The 20,385-nt window shown below is 37.4% G+C and overlaps 1 protein-coding gene across 5 annotated transcripts in view; it reads right to left on the reverse strand.

Moving 5' to 3' along the window:
• The window catches only part of pard3ab (par-3 family cell polarity regulator alpha, b), a 257,273-nt gene that overhangs the window by 43,806 nt on the left and 193,082 nt on the right, over window positions 1–20,385 (reverse strand). For all 5 annotated transcript variants that reach the window (XM_032565195.1, XM_032565196.1, XM_032565194.1 and 2 more), the window contains one exon: window positions 18,763–19,032. In XM_032565195.1, the coding sequence (XP_032421086.1) occupies window positions 18,763–19,032 (270 nt within the window). The remainder of the gene's footprint in view (window positions 1–18,762; window positions 19,033–20,385) is intronic.

A 20,385-nucleotide genomic window follows, 5' to 3' on the forward strand; every position in this document is an offset into this window, starting at 1 on the left:
AGCAGAAAATGTGGAAAATATTCTTGAGGTCTTTAAAAATACATATTATATCATAATTTTTGACAATATTGCCCAGCCTTACCAGTAGGTAAAAAGTTTTACTCTCCGAAGGACATCCTTCCCTTGTGACCAAGCATGTGGCGACAGTGGAAAGGAATGACTCCCTTCAACAGGAGTAAACATACAGCAGAACCTGGCTGTGGGTTTAAAGTCTGGTGGAACAAAAACCAATCAGATGCATCATTTACGGTTTTGCAGCTCAGATTCGGGAGGCTAACCAAATAAATCCGGCTGTTGACATGGCAGGTGCCTCCCAGCGGAGCTCTGCTGCACATCTGTTTTGTTCAAGTAAAATAATAAAAAAAATACAAAGTTGCTTGAGGCAGGAGTCATATCTGAACATCAGAACAAGAACATGGGCCAAAAGCCTTTGTAGAAGTTTACATCCAGAGCAAAATAATGAGGAAGAAACATGACCCAGAGTGTTAATGACTAGCACATCACACATCATCACACAGAAGATGACTCCTTATCATCAGCGTGATGTTTAATACCCCGAGGGAACAAAAAGACGACACATGAACACACTGCACACTTTCCCTCCAGATGACATTATCTACGAGCTTCATAACCGATGCCCCACGCTGCGCCTGCCGCTGCCATAAAAGCAGCAGTTTTCACGCAGAGCGCTTTGCTATGACTAATGATTAACCGCGGTCTGGACGGGCGCAGCCATTCTCCCAACACTTCAAAGGCAGAATGCAAAGAAGACTCAATTGCTTTAATAGGCCCCGGGCCGAACCAGCGCAGAGAGGACCCACTTCAGTCCATCAATAAATGTCACAGGCTATTTAAAGATGAGAACTCTGATGTAATTTTTATGTGGTGTATGGACGATGTGCTGCAAGGGAGCTGGGAAAAATGTGCAGCGGATCGAAGAGAGAGAAGAGAGGGTTTTCTGGCAACTAACTGCCACGAAGTCAAAATCAGATTTTTACTTTTGTGTTCAATGTCTGTTTTATAATACCTTTACCACCAATGAGAAAGAAAAGATTTTTTACTTTTCTGCTAAATTGATCAACTGTACAAATCTTGTTTCTAAGCAGATAAATGGTATTTCAAAAAAGCAGAACAATATTTGTCGTTAAATTGTTGAGACGAGTGAGTTATCTTGTAACAAACTGCAAAAAGTATAATTCAGATTTTTAACTTTGGTGTTGAATGTCTGTTTTATAATACATTTACCACTAATGACCAAAAAAATCACACTTCTGCAAATTTCTCCGACTGCTCAATTCGTATGTAGTAAGTAGTCTAAAATAGGTACTATTTCTAAAGAGCAGAAGAAATCTTATGTTTTGTTGAACAATAATATTTCTTGTTACCTGGTTGCTAAGAGATTACCATGTTTTCTGGTAATGAAGTGCCACAAAGTGAATTTCTACTGTAGATTTCTTTTTTCTAAGCAGATAAGTTGTATTTTATGAGAGCAGGAGAAATTTTACATTCTATAAACCATATTTTCTGAATTTAGAAATGAAATATTTTGATTGGAGGCCAAGATAATAAGGCAAATAAAGGAAAAGCAATCTCCACAGTCCTCTTTTAACCCCTCATCAGCTCCAGCTATTTTCTAACAGAAGAAGAAAATGAAACAAGAATAACTTCGTGTTTGCAAGCGGAGAAGAACAAGTGGTGCATAAATACATTAATAGTGAATGCTACATGTCGCTGGAGAGTAAGCAGGAGAATATGTGATGAGGAGGGAAGGAAAATGAAGGAACAGGAGCTTGGAAATTGTCTGAGAGGATGCTGCAACACGATGCAACTTCCAGCAAACTCGTGTGCTTCATCCCTAATGACTTCTCTGTTCTGTATGCATCAGTGGACTAAAGCGTTGTCCTTCTTTACAACCAAAGTCCCTGCTGGTAAACTGAGCATTTATGTATTGTGTGTTTCTCTGGCTTTGTGTATTGGGGTCGTGAGGTCATTCAGGAAAATGAAAGTGGAAAAGGACAAGTTGATCTTGACTGTGGATCAAGAAGGTTGTAGCTAACAGAAAAACAAAAATTTGACCTTTGAGTTATTTTTAATAACCAGCAACACTGAACATGTCCATACGTTCAGACTTATTGACACCGTGAACTCTCTACTATTCAAGAATTTCTAGTTTAAGTGGGTCACGGTAACATAAAAAGCCAAATGCCTGGTTTACACAGGAAGATTTTTAAATTGTCTAACAATTTTCAAAACTTGAGACCACACACACACACGGCGAAAAAAAAATCTTACCATCTTACATTTTACAATAATATCTGATATGTATTTTCCAGGCACATAGTATCATTTTGTAGTACAATCAAGAAATTATGTTAACTTAAATTATTATAGAAATGCTATACCAAATATGACTGAACAACATTTGACTTTGTAATTTAACGCCTTGAAATTGGGCATCTGTCTCTTTAAAAACTTCTACTTTTTCTGAAACTCTGCCTACAGGAAGTCACCGCAACATGTCTCCTCTATTAACCCTTTATCTACGGTTTTACCAGCTTTGCACTGAGAAGTAGCTCCTATTATGAGCTCAGTAGTTCCACCAGGTATTTGCTGATTGCTGCTGGCTAGTCTGAAGGAGCTGAGTGGGGGAGGAGCTGCGCCTCGAAGGTGGAGCTAGGACCATGCAGGCATTTTGCACAGCTAAATGGTTGCCATGGAGATTAAAGGATTTCTCAGACATGCATGAAAGAATCAAAACAACACTTTGTGGAATTACTGTGATGACAATAAAAGTGATATTAAGAATAATTTATTCCTTATTTTTTAGGTAACTGTATGGTTGAGACTGCAAAAAAACGCAATCACAGCCCCACAAACAAATCAGCTTGAAAAACATTCATGTGTAATACAATTCTTTAGGATGCCAGTCGCATAAATAAGTGTGATTTGAACCACAAATCTGCATACATTTAATCTTATTTTCAAATTTACTGGTATTTATTGATACCTTAATTGAATAAACAATGTAGAAAATAGTAAAGTTAACAATCCGAACAATACAGACAGTTTTTAATTTTCATCTATCGTGAAAACAATAAACAGAAATTCTTATGACAGAAAATTTATACAATAAATGATAACTCACATTCAGACAGTTACCTAAAACATAATAATAAATACTTACCATCACTTTTATTCTTATCACAATAGTACTGCAAAATGTTGCAATAAAACGTTTTAGTCCATATTGCCCAACCCTATGCCAGATCTTTATTTTTTATTTTTTGGGTTAACTGGTACATTTTGGAGCAAAACATCACATTTTTATCATCTTCAGAATAAGATGGAGCTTGGTACTTTGGTCCTGACTCTTTTAAAAGATGCCTGTAACTAAACAAAGCAGCACTTAGTAAGAAGAGGCAGAGCTGCACAATGCAGCGCATGCATAAAACATGCGACTTTAGCACACAGTCACACATGCGGGACTGCAGTCTGACAGCCGAGCGCTGCAAAGAGCCGTTCATGACACCAAATGTGGGTCAGCATCCTTTTAGGGTCAGACCGAGCTCTTAGCCATGCGTGTTGCTCTGGTGCTTAAACCCAAATGGTCAAAAGAACCCCATTTAGACTCCCACTCCCCCCCCCGTTGGTTTTTTCCTACTGGGACGGACTGGATCCGGCTCGCAGCGGGAGACAAAGTGGAAAGCGTCCCGCGAGTCGTGTGCCATTACCACCACACTAATGTGCAACACACTGGGAGAGTTCGTCCGACTGTGGCCGAGCTCTGCTAGAGTGCTATTAAGGAATGTTGGCAAATTGTTGGATCTGATGAATATTAAATATCATAAGTGGATTTTATGAAGACATTTGTGATGGTAATGGATTCACTGCTTTCAGGTCCTTTAGTGAGTGGAAGCTGACGGCTTAAATCTTTGGTTCGGTTTGAATAAATCATCTTTTTCTTTAAAAACTGGTTTTATCAGAAGCTTTCCTGGAAAGCAAATCAATGCTAACGCAGTACAGTATTAAGACAATGCGGTGTATGCAATAATTTTACCTCCAGCGCATCATGAACTAATCTGATATTATGTTAAGATGACCACTTTTCTTGTGTTTTTGAATCTATAATGTTTGAGCATATTGATCACTTTTTAAATGTGGTTTAAATCTTTCATATTCATATTATAAATATAATTTTTCTCCATCTTTCTCCTTTCTTTTCAGATAATCTAATTTGGCAGTTTTGTGTATATAGTTGTCTTAAAAAGCAAAAGTATGTACTGTTTAAATTGGATTAGGGTTTTTTATGCACCTTCTTTGTGGTGCATAAAAAAGGTGCTTTATTAAAGATGTTGTAACTTTAATCTTTAATAACTAACAACTCAAGAAAAACGTTTTTTGTTTTTTTTTTATTAGGTTAGGATTAGATTGTAAAAGCACCAACTGTTCACCCTGGGTAAATGTTTCTTCTGCATTTTCTCGGGGAAAGGTTGAACTGATCATAAATATTTCTGCTGTAGTTTCATCTTTAATGACCATCAATGGTCCTTGGCTTCAAACACCAGAACTGATTAGATTGTGATTTTATTTTTGTTTTAACCAAAACTCAAAGGGTTTTAAATGGACGGACAGTCTGGCTCCAAACAGGCCCAAATGACATCATGCTGCTATCAGACAGGGTCAATACTGGGTGGAAATGGGCTTCAACTCGTCCCTCAGCACACACTAACACACAGAAAAACAGATGCATGGCCTCAAAAGTCACAAATATACCAACAATAAATCCCTTTTTCCATCCTTTGGAAGCTCCTTCTTCTAATCCCTCGGTGTTTGCATGTGCAGCACCTATTTTCACAGTAATGACTCCATGTTTTCTGTTATTCACTGTAATTCCTCCAGAGTCCCATAGGGATTTTGTCTGCTTCTGAGGGCTTGTGGACAATATTACTCACAAATGGATAAAGTTACTGGACCAAATACGGGAATATGTATTTGAAGAAGAATGATGGTGATATTTTAGTGGATGTGAGACACCAGTGCTGATTGGTGCAACTTTAACAGCAAACTGGTGTCATGACTGATGAGGTGAAGATGTAAAAATTATCAGCAGAAACAAACAAGCTGCAGAAACACAGTTTGATTTAAAACTAAGAAAATAAGGTGATGGTGAAAGATGTCCTTCCATCCAGCTGTCCTCAATTTAACCAACCAAACAACCATCGACCAACCTGAACAACAATCCGTCCATTTGAACAACCATCTATCAAAAAAGAATATTCTATTCTAACCATTTGAACAACTGTCCAAACAACAATCCAACAATTCGAACAATTCAACCATCTGTACAACAATTCAACAATCTATCTAACCTTCTAACAATTCGAACAACCGTCTAAACAACCATCCAACCATTTTAACAACCATAACCATCCTGCAGTTCATCTTCCAAAACATCCATCCATCCATCCTCAAGTAGGAGCCAAATACAACTAGAAACGACAGGAGACATCCAAATGTTGGATCTCTCCATCTCTCCTCAAACACCTCCAGGAAACGTTCAAAATGTCCAATATGCAAACTGGTCAGCAGAGAGAGCAACCTCCACTGACCCTTTTCAAATCACAGCAGCAGCTCTGCTCAAAGGTTCTCCCAGAGAAAGGGACTACACTCTTCCTCCGGTCGGTGACAGAAGAAGCTCGGTTGGATCCTGTACTCAGAGGATCACAGCTTTGGACGACAGGAACATTCAAAGGTACAAAACTGGAAATGAAACAAAAAATGTGCAAAAATAAATTTAAAAAAATTCTGAACTTCACCCCACAGATTCGTCAAACAATACTAATCTTGGATTACTGCACACAGTCAAGCAGCTTTATACCCAACTCTTAATTTGGCTCCTGATTAGGACTCAGAGGGGGGTAATTTTTGGTGTGATCACAGCACGCCGCCTGCTATTAAAATGTTTGTACCCCCCCAGTATCAATAGTCATTACTGAAAGATGAGACGTAATCCTTCTTACTGTGTTAGTCAACAATACAGAGACATTCTGTCATCCCTTTATAACTCAATTTGAGACATTGCTAATGTGTTACCAACTGTTATAAAAAAATAAATAGCAGTAAAATATAATTACATGACTTTAAATCAATGGTGACTGTTATTACCACTATTAAGATCTATCAGGTTTAATCTAGTCCTGTAATTCCAACATATTAAGGCTCTTTAATCTTCTCTTTTCCAGAAAATGCATTAAATTGTTTATAAAATGTGACTCGATGACCAAGTGTCAAGTCTGTATCCTTCTTTATTCAAACATAAATTCATAAAAGGGACCAAAAATAATACATTGCAGTTTTTCTTTTTTTTAATAAATCCAGATGAGACAGGGAACAAACTGCTTTCAAACCCATTTCTTTCCAATAATTTACATCAGCGATGTTCAAACGTTTTATCACATGGGCCAAAATAGTCAAGTGAGAATAACATGGGGACCAAAAAACGATGTAAAATCATAGAGAAATTATAATTTTTTTACTCTGCACTACAACGAACTAAGCATACAACAGTTAAAACAAATAAAGTAGTTAAAGACTTTTGAAAGAATGGGTGTGTAAATCATTATATACCCAAAAAATATGGTTTTTGCACATTTGCCTTGTTAAAAGAAAAGCATCCAATTTCCAATTTGTTTTGATCTATTAAATAAATCTGCAAAAATAGGATTTGGGTCCATTTTTTAAATCAAATTTTGGTGTATTTACCCATTTTATATTAATTAATTTAAATTTACACATGTAAATGAACAGGCTTGTCTTCGGTGCACAAAAGTCGACTTTTACAATAAAATCAAAGAGAATGTGAAAAGCGTAACTATAAAAAAAATTTCTATGCTAGCTTATCAAACTTGATTAATTGTTTAATTGTACTTGGGGGGCCACACATTGGACACTCCTGATTTGCATAAAGTCTCTTGTGATTTGGAATTAAAACAAATATTTTCTTTTACTCAGCAGACACAGTTACTAAAAGAATAGCCAGATGTTGCTGGTTTTCCACTACGGATATGTAGCAGTAAAGCTCTCAACAGCTTACTTTGTTCCAACCCAAAAGCGATCCAAACGGCCCATAAACAGCCACTGAACCAAACCGCCTCCCAGATCCCTCCTGTCTGTAGCTTCTGGCCCTGATCCAGGGATTACACATGTAAACGAACGCGCCTGTCTTTATGATTTACAATAAAGCCCATTCGCCTCTATAGTAGCATATGGTGGCTGACAGAATGATTGAAATAAAACAATCTCCTGCTCTGGAGTCGTACACACTGATCAGAGGAACCATTTTAAATTATTTTCAAAGGACGTCTGTCTGATCAAACAACAAATGTGAGCAGCGCAGACGTGCCAAGAAGTAAATATAACTATGCAAATTTTTTATTTAGCGCTTTTGGTAACTTTGAAACCATTTAGCGCACTGAGCTTCCCCTAAATTAATTTAGCTAAAGCGCCAATTTACTTTTAGTTGAACCATAAAGTTCAGCATCCGTGTCAAAATTTTGATTTTGGATTGTAATTAATAACAATCCAAAATCAAAATTAAATATTAATTATTCAAGTAGTTAGACATTTATATTCATACTTTTATTTTGAAGTGGATGGAGGCTCTTTATGCAGTACTTCTGTTTCCTCTCCTGGTTTCTATATTTTTTTCCCCGAATCACTATTTGAAACAAGAAACATTAAGGAACAAAATAATATAATAAATAAAAATAATATAAAGATAAACAAAATATCAAAGAATATTATAGAACATGTAAATTAAGTCAAAATTAAATTAGCTGTAGTCTTTCAAGGGCAGATATAATTTGAATTGAAGTTAGCCATTTAGTATTAGCTTCTGCTAAATATTGCGTTGGTGTAGCATGAGTAATGTTTATGATTAGCACTATTGCCTTTTTAGTTAGTAAACTATTATGCAATAAATTTAGAGGCTATCAGTACTTAAATTGAACATAGTTTATGAAGACAAACATGGTAAAAGATAAAGTTTTTGGTGGTTCTATATACTAACACATCATGCTTGTTTATCCGTTTTGCATATTTTAAATGTGTACAATTGTTTTAATATTCAAAACTAAAACAAAACGTCAAATTAAAAAGATAGTGCACTTTCTAAATATATAGCATTACGCTACTATGCATAGTTGGAAACGGTTCAGTTATACACCCCTTTAGTTTCCTTCAGTTTATTAAAAACTGTCCTGCTGTAGTCAATTATTTTTGTATGCAAATGTTTTTAATTAAAAGTCTGAGTTTGGTGGCACCAGTTCAAAATTCTGTCCCCATTCTCGTCTGCAAACTCCGGTCCCGATATTAGAGCGACGATTTGACGACCTCCCGCGCTGCGATGTTCCCCGAGCCGCAGTAAGACATCCTGTTCTGCTCAGTAAAGTGGTGCGAACACACATCCATATTCCTCACCGCGCTGAAAGCCAACATTTTGATGGCGAGACCATTGGCACGTTACGCGCCAGACAGTGCAGCAGCTGAGGCACGGAGGGATGTGACTGAGCTTGTTGTAACGGTGGCAAAAAGAGCGAAAAGTCACAGCTGCAAATTCTCACAGCTCCAGGTCAGTCTGGCAGGAAAAGGCGCCATTTCTCCACAAATTTCCTGCTCACGCTGGGTTTCATGCAGGGTTAGAAAGATGAGATTAAAGCACCCAAGAGGAGAATATTATGTAGAAAATACGTGGTGATTCTATGTAAATGTGTTATGAAGACAAAACTGCTGTCCAAACAGATGTAATAAACAGATTAGGAGACACGTTCAGGTCAGATGTGTGGGATTACAGAAACTGGAGAGGGAAAAACATCAGGAGGCGTCTGATGCTAAATGGATTGTGGGGGATAATGAGAGTAAAAGGTTGTTTCTAAAGCTGCAGTCATACAGTGTTTACAGGGGGATGCACTGATTTGCATGTGATTGTGAATGTAATGAGTGTTTGGTTGTTTTTTTTTCTAACAGAGCCTCAAAAGAACCTGAGTGATTGTTTGTGCTCTTATGCAACATTGAATGCATTCCGTTATTGCTTAATTAGCTGCAGCAATCTAAGCTCTTTAGGAGCCGACGCAAATGTTTCTTCTTCTTTTGTGTGTGTGCTGGCTGCCTAGATGAATTATCTCTATGTTAATAAGAACAGACAGTGGATGTAGGAGCTATACACACTGATTAAAGGTGACCTAATGTACTGCCTTGAACAGGTTAGGATAGTTAGGATGGGCATTTATTCTTAGATAATAAAATTTTAGTCCGCTCTTTTCTGCCTATGTTGAGCTCCTTTCAGAATGAGATGTTTACGGGGGTCCTGTCGCTTTAAATCCAAATAACCTGCTGCTGGCCACGCCCCCGAGCTCACCGTTTACACTCGCATGTGAAAATGGCTGTTAGCAAATGCGTACTTACACAACCATGTAACAAACATAACATACAGCAGCCATTTTACAGCATATAATGGTAAGAACAGCAGGCCAAAGGTCCTGGAGTTACGCCTGGGTTGCTAGGTGACAGGCTGGGCTGGCTGGCGTTGCTAGGTAACGGCGGAATGCCTTTGACTTAATCAGCAGGTTTTAGAAACAGCTCATTTTCCAGACACTAAAAAACATCAACTTATTGGCAAAAAATATCCAAGTGGGTTTTTTTTATAAGCAGTTGAGCCCCAAATGGAAGAACGGAAACATTCAAAAAGTTAATTTTGCATAATAGGATTATTTAATACCAATCATTTCCAAGTCTGATGTCAAACTATGCAAGAACGAAATAAGAGCCTTTTATAGAAAAAGCTGCCAAAGAGCATTGATGTGATGTTAATAGCACTGAATTATGCTTTGGTGGAAAACACAGAAGCCATAGATAGAAGTAGTGAGAGCAACATCTTCAGCTAGAATGTGAGCTCAGATATAAACACAATAATAATAATAAAAACATGTGAAATGTTTGGTGACCATTTGTTTTTGAGCGCTTTAAGTAACTCAGGGATTGGGACAAAGTTCTGTCTTTTATATCTAAGGGTTTATTCCCTCCAGTCCTGTTTAGTTCGCTTTAATCAAAAACAGTCCATAAGCACGACCCAACTCTGGATAAGCGGAATAGGATGGATGGGTGGATGGATGGATGGATGGATGGACGGATGGATGGACAGTCCGTAACCTGGAAAGTCCAGTTCATTTGGGGAGGTATGAATGTTTAATCAAACCCTGATGGGGACAAAAAAAGCATACTCTAGCTCGCCTACAAACCTTGGTCTCAGTTTGGGTGAAGTGAACTCTGGTGCGGTTCGAATGCATATGTTAACACCCAATGGATCAGAGAGCGCTCCAAAAAGCAGGAAGTGGAACAAAACGGAGGGCATTCTGGGTAAATATAACCAAAACAAACATGAAACTCAAACTAGTGGGAAAACTGGCTCATGGTCTTTTATCAACGACAAAAGAGAAATCATACAAACGCTAAATTCTGATGCTTCTCCATTTTTGTTTTCATTTTGTGAAGAAGGAAGTTGCACTCAGGTTTTTGAGTCGTTTAATGTAGTTGTTCTTGGTATAGCGCCACCACAGGCAAGGAGGGGAACGTGTTTTTCAAAGAGTTTAGTTTGAGAGTGCAGAGTGAAAAAGAACCACAGCAGCTGAAAATTTAACAAATGTTGCAATTTTGGTCCCCCAATCAAAGTCTTATAGACTATCAGTACCTCAATCTAACATCACACTACTCAATTTTTCAGCCATTTCTTTTGTGTATTAATGAATTTTAACAGTGGAACTGAACAAAATTTACCATCTGTTACTGATTTTCACAATTGTTGACTATTTGTTTTTGATGTTTTTGTATTTTCGTAATGTAAAGCACTTTGAACTGCATTGTTGCTGAAATGTCATACTACCAGGTGTGAAAACACACTAAAATACTTCTTCTCTGAACTAAATTTCTACATAAAGGAACGTGCAGTAATTCCTGGTGTGGGAAGCTGGCATTTGTACGCACCACCTCGCTGGTTAATTTAGGCCTCGTTTGATTTCGCCGTCAACACCGCGGCGTCTTATTGAAGCCAGAAGCTGCGCAATCACTGCAGGCTACTGCATACCTGTCACCGTTCTCTGTGTACGACACCCACTCACCTTTTGGTTCGTCACCGTCGCTCCTCCACGTTTACAGCCAACATATGTGGCACCGCGACAAAAAACAGACAGATACACATGCATCTAAACAGGGAAGGATGTTGCTGCCACAAACGCATCTAAAATACATGAAGTAAAGATGAATTAAGCTCACACATGCACACGCTCTCCTGTCTTATCAGCGTACGAACAGGAGCAAGGTGACGCTGTCTGTTTGCTGCACCGCTGTTTTCTGGTGTGTTTGTGATACAACACGGCCCACTCCGAGGCCTCCTATTCCCCCGGCGGAGATGAAATGTAATGGAGCCGATTCAATAAGAAGCGCTGCCTCCTCAGGAAAAAAAAAAAACACAAAAAAACGGCAGGAATCAAATCACACCGATTCCCCGGGGGATTTCCCAGCATTCACCGCTGCCGCTTAGACGAGAGGGGGGGAATAAAACAATAGCGCCTAATTCGCTCGGCTATTCATGCGGGGATGGAGGGTGATGCAGCAAATGTCGAGCCCAACATCCTGGCTGCAGAGATTTTACTGAGGTAACTAATTAACTGCACCAGACAAGGACAAAACGCAGGAGAAATGAGCTGGGAAAACACTTTTTGGGTATTCTGTGCGCTTCTTGGGGGAAATGAAGGAAATGTGCAATATTTCTCTTGGATTTATTGAGTCTCAAAGGTACGATTATGTAACCTGAACGGGAGCCAAAACTGAAACAGAACAATAAAAAAAGTGTTTGTATCATATTATACCTTTCCACCTACACTTAAAATCACAAGGTAACATGATGTTACTTTCAGGGTTTTTCTCACAGTAAAATTCAAGCACTTTCAAGGTAAGTTTCTATCTCTAGTGTGGAACTAAAGAAGACGGTTTCAATTCACGATTACATGAAATGTATTACTAGGCCTGTTAAAAAATAAATAAATCAATAAATTAAAATGAGATCAATAATTTTCCTTTGCATTTTTTATCTTTTTTTTTAAAAAATACCAAAAACTGGATGACAAAAGTCTTCAGTCTCGTGTTTTGGTCTCAACTAGCTCTTTTTTCAGCACAATTTTATTTACAGAGACTTTGTTATTAATGTTATTTGTTGTTTCTGTTTTGTTTATTTTGGATATTTAAAATGTCTTCAAGTTCCAGTGTTAAATATTTGTTGATCTTTTAGAACATGTTCTTCTATTTTTATGCCATTACTTGAAAATGGTCTGAAAACAATAATATTACCATTTATTGCAATGACTGCTGGGGCAATTTATCGTCCAACAAAATTTGTTACCGTGACAGGCCTATTTATTACTGTTAATAATAATATCTAATGATCGTATTTATATTCTACAGTAGAGACACGGTCAACTAAAATTGTAACAACATTTTACGCAAACATAAATAATTGTTCTGATTCTAACTGACTTAAAAAAGAAAAGTTTGGTCTGATTTAACTTCAGACATTGAGAAAAAACTGTGTATGCGTTTTTTTATTATCTTTAATATCTGGTTTGAACTGTAAATAATGCTTTATGAATTTAGGTTTTTAGTAAAACATTAGATTGGACTTTATCACAAAGCCAAGTTTGACAATCAAGCATTTTAAAGGACTTTATAGAGGAATCAAGAACTTTCCAAACCATTTCAACCTGCTTTGCATAAATTAAAGACATCCAGGGAAGGAAACATGCTCTCCTAAATATTGCTCCGTAGCATCATGTCTTTTTTCGAGCCCACCGGACTTTACGACACGGCCCAGAAAAGCAAAGAAAATGGAAAACGACTCCCGGAGGCTCATACTGGTCTCCTTCCCAGCCTCCTCTGGCTGTTTTTGTTTTTCAGGCCGCTGCTGTTAAATTGAAATTGTGACGGCGCGGCGTTTGAAGGAGGAACTGGCGATTAAAAATGAATTGCAGTTTGTATTTTTGCAGCTGCACAGAACAGCCAGTTGTACGTGTCACCGCTCCGGCAGGAACCGGGAGAATATGAGTGGTTCTGGGTTTCTCATTAGGGTCGGAGTAAAGGTTAAACACAAATTTCCTCTTGACCAGCACAAGATGGGATAACATGCTGCAGGAAGATTAAGAAGACTGCTTATTACATGGGACTTTATTACTTTTATTCATTTCAAATGTTGCCAATAATCCCACTTTAATAAAAAATCCCTGCCCCTGTGTCACAAACCAATAAACTAATTCAAATAATTAAATGCAGATTGGTGCCAAACATCTGAGCATTTTAAACTGAGCCTTAGATTATCAACAAATACATTTAATAAATGCAACGGGTATTTACGCTTTCACTAACGTGAGGTGAAGATGTCAAGTTTTTGCATCCTGCCAAGGCCAAAGAATCAAATTTTAAATTAAAATGTATACTTACATTACAGTCACAGTTAAAGATGATTTAAATAATTGATTATTTTGATGATTAAGTGAATAAAAAAATTTCACATTCTGAAGATTTTTCATTCACCACTTGAGCTTATTTTATATAATATTGGAAAAACAATCAAATTTTATTTAGCACGTTTCAGAAACAAGGCATTTCCAAGTGCTTTACACCATAAACACAAAGTTATGCAACATAGAATAAACAATCGAAACATTACATTTAGTCAAGTATCATCGTTAAATTCTTCATTAATTAGGTTTCAAAAGCGACTAAACAGCTGAGTTTTTAGTGTAGATTTAAAGACATTCAGTGTTTCAGCTGTTTTACAGTTCTCTGGAAGTTTGTTCCAGATTTGTGGTGCATAGAAGCTGAATGCTGCTTCTCCTCCTTTGGTTCTGGTTTTGGATGCAGAGCAGAACCAGAACCTGAGGGGTTGTTGACACAACAACAGCAGGTCTTTAATGTATTGTGGTGCTGAGTCGTTCAGTGATTTATAAACTAACAACAGTATCTTAAAGTCTGTTCTCTGACCTACAGGGAGTCAGGGTAAGGACTTTATAACTGGGTGATGTGCTCTATCTTCCTGGTTTTAGTCAGAACGCCAGCAACAGCGTTCTGGATCTGATTGATATTTTAGTCAGACCCATAAAGACACTTTTGCAGTAATAAACGTGACTAAAGATAAACGCATGGATGAGTTTCTCTAGATCTTGTTGGGACATTAGTCCTCTAATCCTGGAGATGTTCTTCAGAAGGCCGACTTTGTAGCCGTCTTTGTGTGGCTCTGAAGGTTCAGGTCAGACTCCATCCCTACATCCAGACTCCATCCTGATGGCTGGTTTGTAGTTGTAATATCTGAAACTGTGCATCGACTCTACGTAGACCGTTCCTCTTTATGTCCAAAGATGATAACTTCAGTTTTGTTTCTGTTCTGTATGATGAATTTTTGAGTAAAATCAAAAGTTTTAAGCTATAATTACCTGAATTTCTTAGGGATTAATGACATGTAACTGAATTGAAAATATAACACCAGGCACTTACACAATTATCCCAGTTGGTCTTTTGCCATTTTTATTATGACTGGACTTCTTGTTTGCAGTTTAAGAGGTTTAAAAGGTGGCGTATAATCCTGCTGAAACACTCGCCCTTCAGCTAAATACATTCTCTTCAGTATTATAGCGAGACAACATCGCTTTATAATATCTTTGACCCCTATTAGTTTGAGTCTGAGTCATAATCTTGTGATAGTCAGCAGCACACAGTGTAATAATAAACCACTGTGACAGTTTGAAAGCCACCTCATGCTTGATTCAGGGCATCAGTGACGGACGCTGACCCCAAAAGAAACGTAAAACTGTTTATATTCCAGCTAATTGTAGCTCGCCTGACATTTTCATCTGGGAAATCATTAGTGTAAAATAACATTTCCTCTTCAATCTGTTTCTATAGAGTTGTTTTTAGTTTGATATCAGTTCACACTACCATTTAAATCCCAAAACAAACAAAAACACTTTCTGAGACACGCTGGCCGCCTCTGCCTACCACAGCAGGGGTCTAATTCACTTCCTGCTCAGACGAGAAACAGGAAACACGCTTCCTGACTTTCCCAGAAAGTCTATTTGTTTTATGTTTTAGTAGCATCTGGGAACAAAACCCAATAAGTCTAAAAAGGTTCGATCTGTGGCATCTAAACTGCCTCCCCTAGCTTGAAGGAAACACACTGAATACTTTGTCCAGAGTCACATGAAGGCTTTCGGACAAATGAATTATTCAAACTGGGAAGATGTGAACATGCTTCACGCTCTAAAAAGACCTCCAGAGGCAAACTAAAGCGAGAGCCGAGCCTAAAGTCGACAGAAAAGAAACATAATATCTGAAAATGTAATTTCTCCCTGTTATAACCAAATCATATAAAATAGTAATGTCTCTGAAGGGTTTAGAGGGGCAAAAGCCTGAAGGGCAACACTAAGAAATCTAATTACCTAAAGAATTTATGCAGACATTATTTTTACATTTTAGGGCTACAACTTTAAACTGCAGTAATCTCACTGAACTTTACTGAAATGTTAACAGTTAGGATGTGAATAAAGATAGAAAACGTGGGAAAATATATTTTTTTGCAAAATAAAAAAGATAAACATGTTTAAAACATGTAATTTTGCTCCTACAATCCATTTTATCAAACATTAAACATCCATTTTTACACACTTTTCACAGATAATATCATAATTACAGGTAAATAAAATATACAATTCCTAAATCAGAAGTAGACACAATGAAAACAGTCTGAGTCATAATCTTGACTCAGACATAAAACAATGAAAGATTTATTTTGATTAAAAAAAAATTTAATTTCCATTTTGCTTCTGCATGTTGTATTTGTTCGGTCTAGTGACAGTGACAATTTATTTTACTGAATCAGATTATAATTTTTTCAAAAGGGAAGAGAAGTAAATATAAAACACATAGTGTCAATAAATACAGGATTTATAGTGCATCCCGAAAATCAGGAAATAAATAAACAAGTAGTTAAATTTAACTAGTTGGAATGGATGTTGCCTAATCAGTGGGTTTAAAGATAAACATTTTACAGCTTGTTCATTCACCCATTTAAAATTGTAAACTTTAAGACACTCTGATGCCTGAAGCAGCAAAAAGTTTTTAGTAACACTAAGGGAAACAGGTTTTTTTATGGTAGTAAATGAGAGAAATGGCTGAAAAAGAGTAGCGTGATGTTGGAGTCATAATGTGTTTTCACACCTGATAGATCAAAGTTGCAACATTTCTTACATTTCCAGCTGCTGTGGTTCGATTTCACATTACACTGTCACACAAACCAAACCCTTTGAAAAAACTTTCCCTCCTCACCTGTGGGGGCGCTGCACCAAGACCCACGACATGAAACGACACGAAAAGGATACTGAGCGCAACTTCGTTCTTCACAAAATGTAAACGAAAAAGGAGCAGCGTCAGATTTTAGTGGTTGCAGGATTTCGCTTTTGCAAGACATTTCTACCACTAGCCCTAGACTAGCACGTTTGCTTGGTTTTATTTACCCAGAATGCCTTGCATCGTAGTTCACTTCCTGCTTTTGGAGCGGTCTCTGGTCTAAACTGAGATCGAAGTTTGTAGGAGGATAAGAGATTGATTTTTTTGGTCTGCATCAGAGTTTGATTACGCATTCACACCTACAGAAACGAACCGCACTTTCTTGGCAAACAGACTGAAGTTTGATTTAATCAGACCAAACTGGGATGTTGAAAAATTATCACATTCTGTCACTGAATAAAATTTAATTCTACTTGTAATTTATACTGAGCACAGTATTGAAAACTGACAACAGCAGCACAATAAATCACAATACACGAGCTACAGTTATGGCTGGGCAATAAAACAATAATAAATATCACAATATTTACGTGATCAACATCAATAGACGGCATGTCAGATTTTCAACAATTTTCAATTATTTCACTGAACCCTGATCCAATAATTAAAGTAAATAAAAAGTATAAAGACATTAGCCGCTCAACCTGTCATGGCTGGCTATGCTAGGTTGGTGGGATCCACTAACTCTCTCACTTTTTGGTTACCTAGCAACAGCCTGCTGAGTAACTCGCGCAGCAGCAGTTTATAGTTTTGCTGTTTAAAAATAAAAAACAACGGCGTGACGGCGTACTTATTGAGAGAAAATAAGTACAACTCCACAGAAAACTGTGGATAAAAGAGGAAACGTCACCAGTTTGTCAATATTTCAGACATTTAAATTTAATTCAAATTAAAAATATTTATTGATCCCAAAAGCAAATTAAATGTTGTAAATGTAGATGGACAGGAAAGATTTCTTGTAGCGATCTGTATCGCAAGAAAAAAAAAAAAGGAATCGATAGTTATCAGTATCCGCTGATATAAAGCCTTCGCTGGCAGTCCAGAACAGACATGCAGTGTAGACACAAAGAACTTTAGAGGTTTGGTATGCATATTTCCCATGATGAGGCTAAATACGAATGCAAAATATGAGTTTTCTGGAATAATGGACAGCTGTCAATCAGCTGTCAAAAGCTCAGGTCACATTTTCACCACAAAGCCTGGAAAATGCTGCAAAGTGAAAAGGTTACATTAAGGTGACATCAACAAGAGAACAGATGATGGAAAGAAAAGAGGTAGAAAGGTCAAGGGAGACAGAAAGAGAGACGGATTTTCAAAGGTCTCCATTCACCCGCCGCTTCTCCTCTGAGCAAACCCCCCGTCCCCCAGAGAGCGGCGCGTGGCGACTCACAGCTGACATTTACTGCCTGCCTTCTGTTGCTGTGATTATTTTCTTCTCCAGGTGTGAGAGCCAACCTGCGGTTTGCTGCTTTTGCATAAATGTGACCCTAAACGAGTCCCCGAAAGACCGGGTTAGATAAATTCAGGGAGTCTGACGGCTGAGGCAGAACCAATGATAAAATGGAGAACAATTGGGAAAATATATATATATATATATATATATAAAGATGAGAAAATCTGAAGACAAATGTCACAGATTTTGTATAAAAAGTCCTAAAATATTAACAGGTGACCTTTTATGCTTTATTTAACAGGTTAGTATAAGTTTATGGCCTAAACAAAACAAGTTCATTAAATTTTTTGGCTAAAATCATTCTTACTTAAAGAGATTTAACCAAACTCGACGTTTACAATCGCATGTGAAAATGGCCCCAGAGATGTAGAATTACACAACCGTACATTTTTGAAAAGCATCATTAGAGCCTCGTGCGAAACCAATCAGAATGCAGCAAGAGTTTTCTGGATGATAAGACGATAAGAAAACATTTGTCTTTTTCAGCAGCCATTGTAAACCACATACAGTAGTAAAACCAGCCGACCAAACGTGCTGAAGCTCAATTTGGGTTGCTAGGTAACGGGCGGAGTTCTGCTGGGATTGCTAGGTAACCAGCTGGGCTTTGGTGGGGTTGCTAAGTTTTGATGTTACATTCGGGAAGTTTTTGAAACAGCTAATTTTCCAGAAACCAAAAAACATTAACGTTTGGTGTCTGAATGTTTGTTTTTTTTGTGAGTGCTTAAGCTGTTTTAGAAGCAGTAAAGATCCAAATGGAAGTACAAAAATGTGCGAAATGTGAATTTTTGCATAACAGATCCCCTTTAGTAATGAAGGAAACCTCAGTTTGTGAGCGTAGCAGACAAACAGAGCTGCAGGAAGCCTACCTGTCTGTGGATGGAGGCCGGTCATTTCGGGCCCGGCTGACCGGCGAGTAGAGAGAGTCAGAGTGCTGGTGCTGGTGATGAACGTGGGAATATTCGTCACGGGGGCTGTGAGCCCGGCTGTGACTGCTGTCCATGTTCAGAGGGTTCACGCCGGAGTAGGTGTGATCCTCCTCAGAGGATCTATCCAACGGGCGGCTGACGTCCAAGATCTCCGCGTAGTCCCGTTCCCGGGCTTGGCGTTCCCTCAGCTCCCTCGTCTTGGCTTGAATCCTGACAGTCGAAAAATTTATTTTTTAATATTTATTATTGAAACAACTCTTTAAAAACACAGCTGTGCTAACCCCAAAGCACTAATAATAAACATAAGTTCTGCTAACACTAAAGTGCTACATCAACATGGTATTTAGTAGAAGCTAATGCTAATGCGCTAAGAGCAGGCTCTTAAAACAATTCATATAGTTGTTCATGTAAGTGCTGTATCCTTCTGTGTAACTCGTTTGTTCATTTTGAGTAGTTGCAATTTCCTCAATAAAGTTTTTTGACAAACAAAAGGAAATGGAACTACTCACTTCAAAATAAGAGCATGTACATAAACATCTAACTACTTGAAGATTTAACAAAAAGTTTAATCGAGTTGTTGACTTTTAGCAAAACTGACACTTTGACAACATTGACAGTCAAGTAAATTAGCGCTGTGGAATTTATTCCGGGAAAATTAACGGGAAGCTACATGCGCTAAACATGTGCAAAGTTAGCAAAACGCTAAGCTAAAAATGTGCCCTGGTGTAGGTGGGTTAGCATAAGTGACTCCACCATTGCTGACTCTTGCTGCTTGCATGTTTAAAGTTTCCAAGCGGATTATTTTTAAATGGTAATAATATTTAAGATTTTTTTCCACATTTAAATAACGGTGGCTCATTTAACTTTCAATTAAACAAAATTTATTTGTTTATCTGTAAGTTCTGTCATACTATCTGGAATTGGTTTTATTCCACTTTTATCAATCCTGAAAAATGCATAAAAAGTTATTTAAATATCTAAAAATATAAACTGACTTTTTAAAAATCTAAAATAAGTTAAAGGAATTTCTGACTGAATTATTTTAAAAAAATAACTGCAGTTATTTTTTCTTTATTATTGTTATTTATAAATCATGCAATGAAGGCCCTACAACAATTTTACTTAAAATTAGTGCATATATTTATGTTTTTTTATTCTTTACTTTGTATGTTCACTTTCATTAGATTTATGCTGATGACATTCATGAATTCCTAAAATTTTGGCAGATTTTTGTCATGTTTTGTCCTTTTGCTGAGAAAAATGTTTTTATATCTGAACAATAAATCAAAAATACATTAGATTATCATATAAAAAGCAAGAAAAGGTTTACAAAGATTTAATTAGAAACACACTAAGGATGGAATCCTAACCGCTCATTTTAACATGAAATGTGACTTATGAACTGAGTGTGGAGTTCGTCGTCTTTGATTAAACTGAGTTAATGAAACCAACTGACACAATACATGAGATAATATCCACACTGTCGCCTCACTGATGGTGCAGGTACTTATTTTTAGACGAACTGACTTCTTTCCTACTGCCAGAAACAACCTCGTTACTCCC

The sequence above is a fragment of the Xiphophorus hellerii genome, chromosome 6 (genome assembly GCF_003331165.1).
Source record: "Xiphophorus hellerii strain 12219 chromosome 6, Xiphophorus_hellerii-4.1, whole genome shotgun sequence".
NCBI lineage: Eukaryota > Metazoa > Chordata > Actinopteri > Cyprinodontiformes > Poeciliidae > Xiphophorus > Xiphophorus hellerii.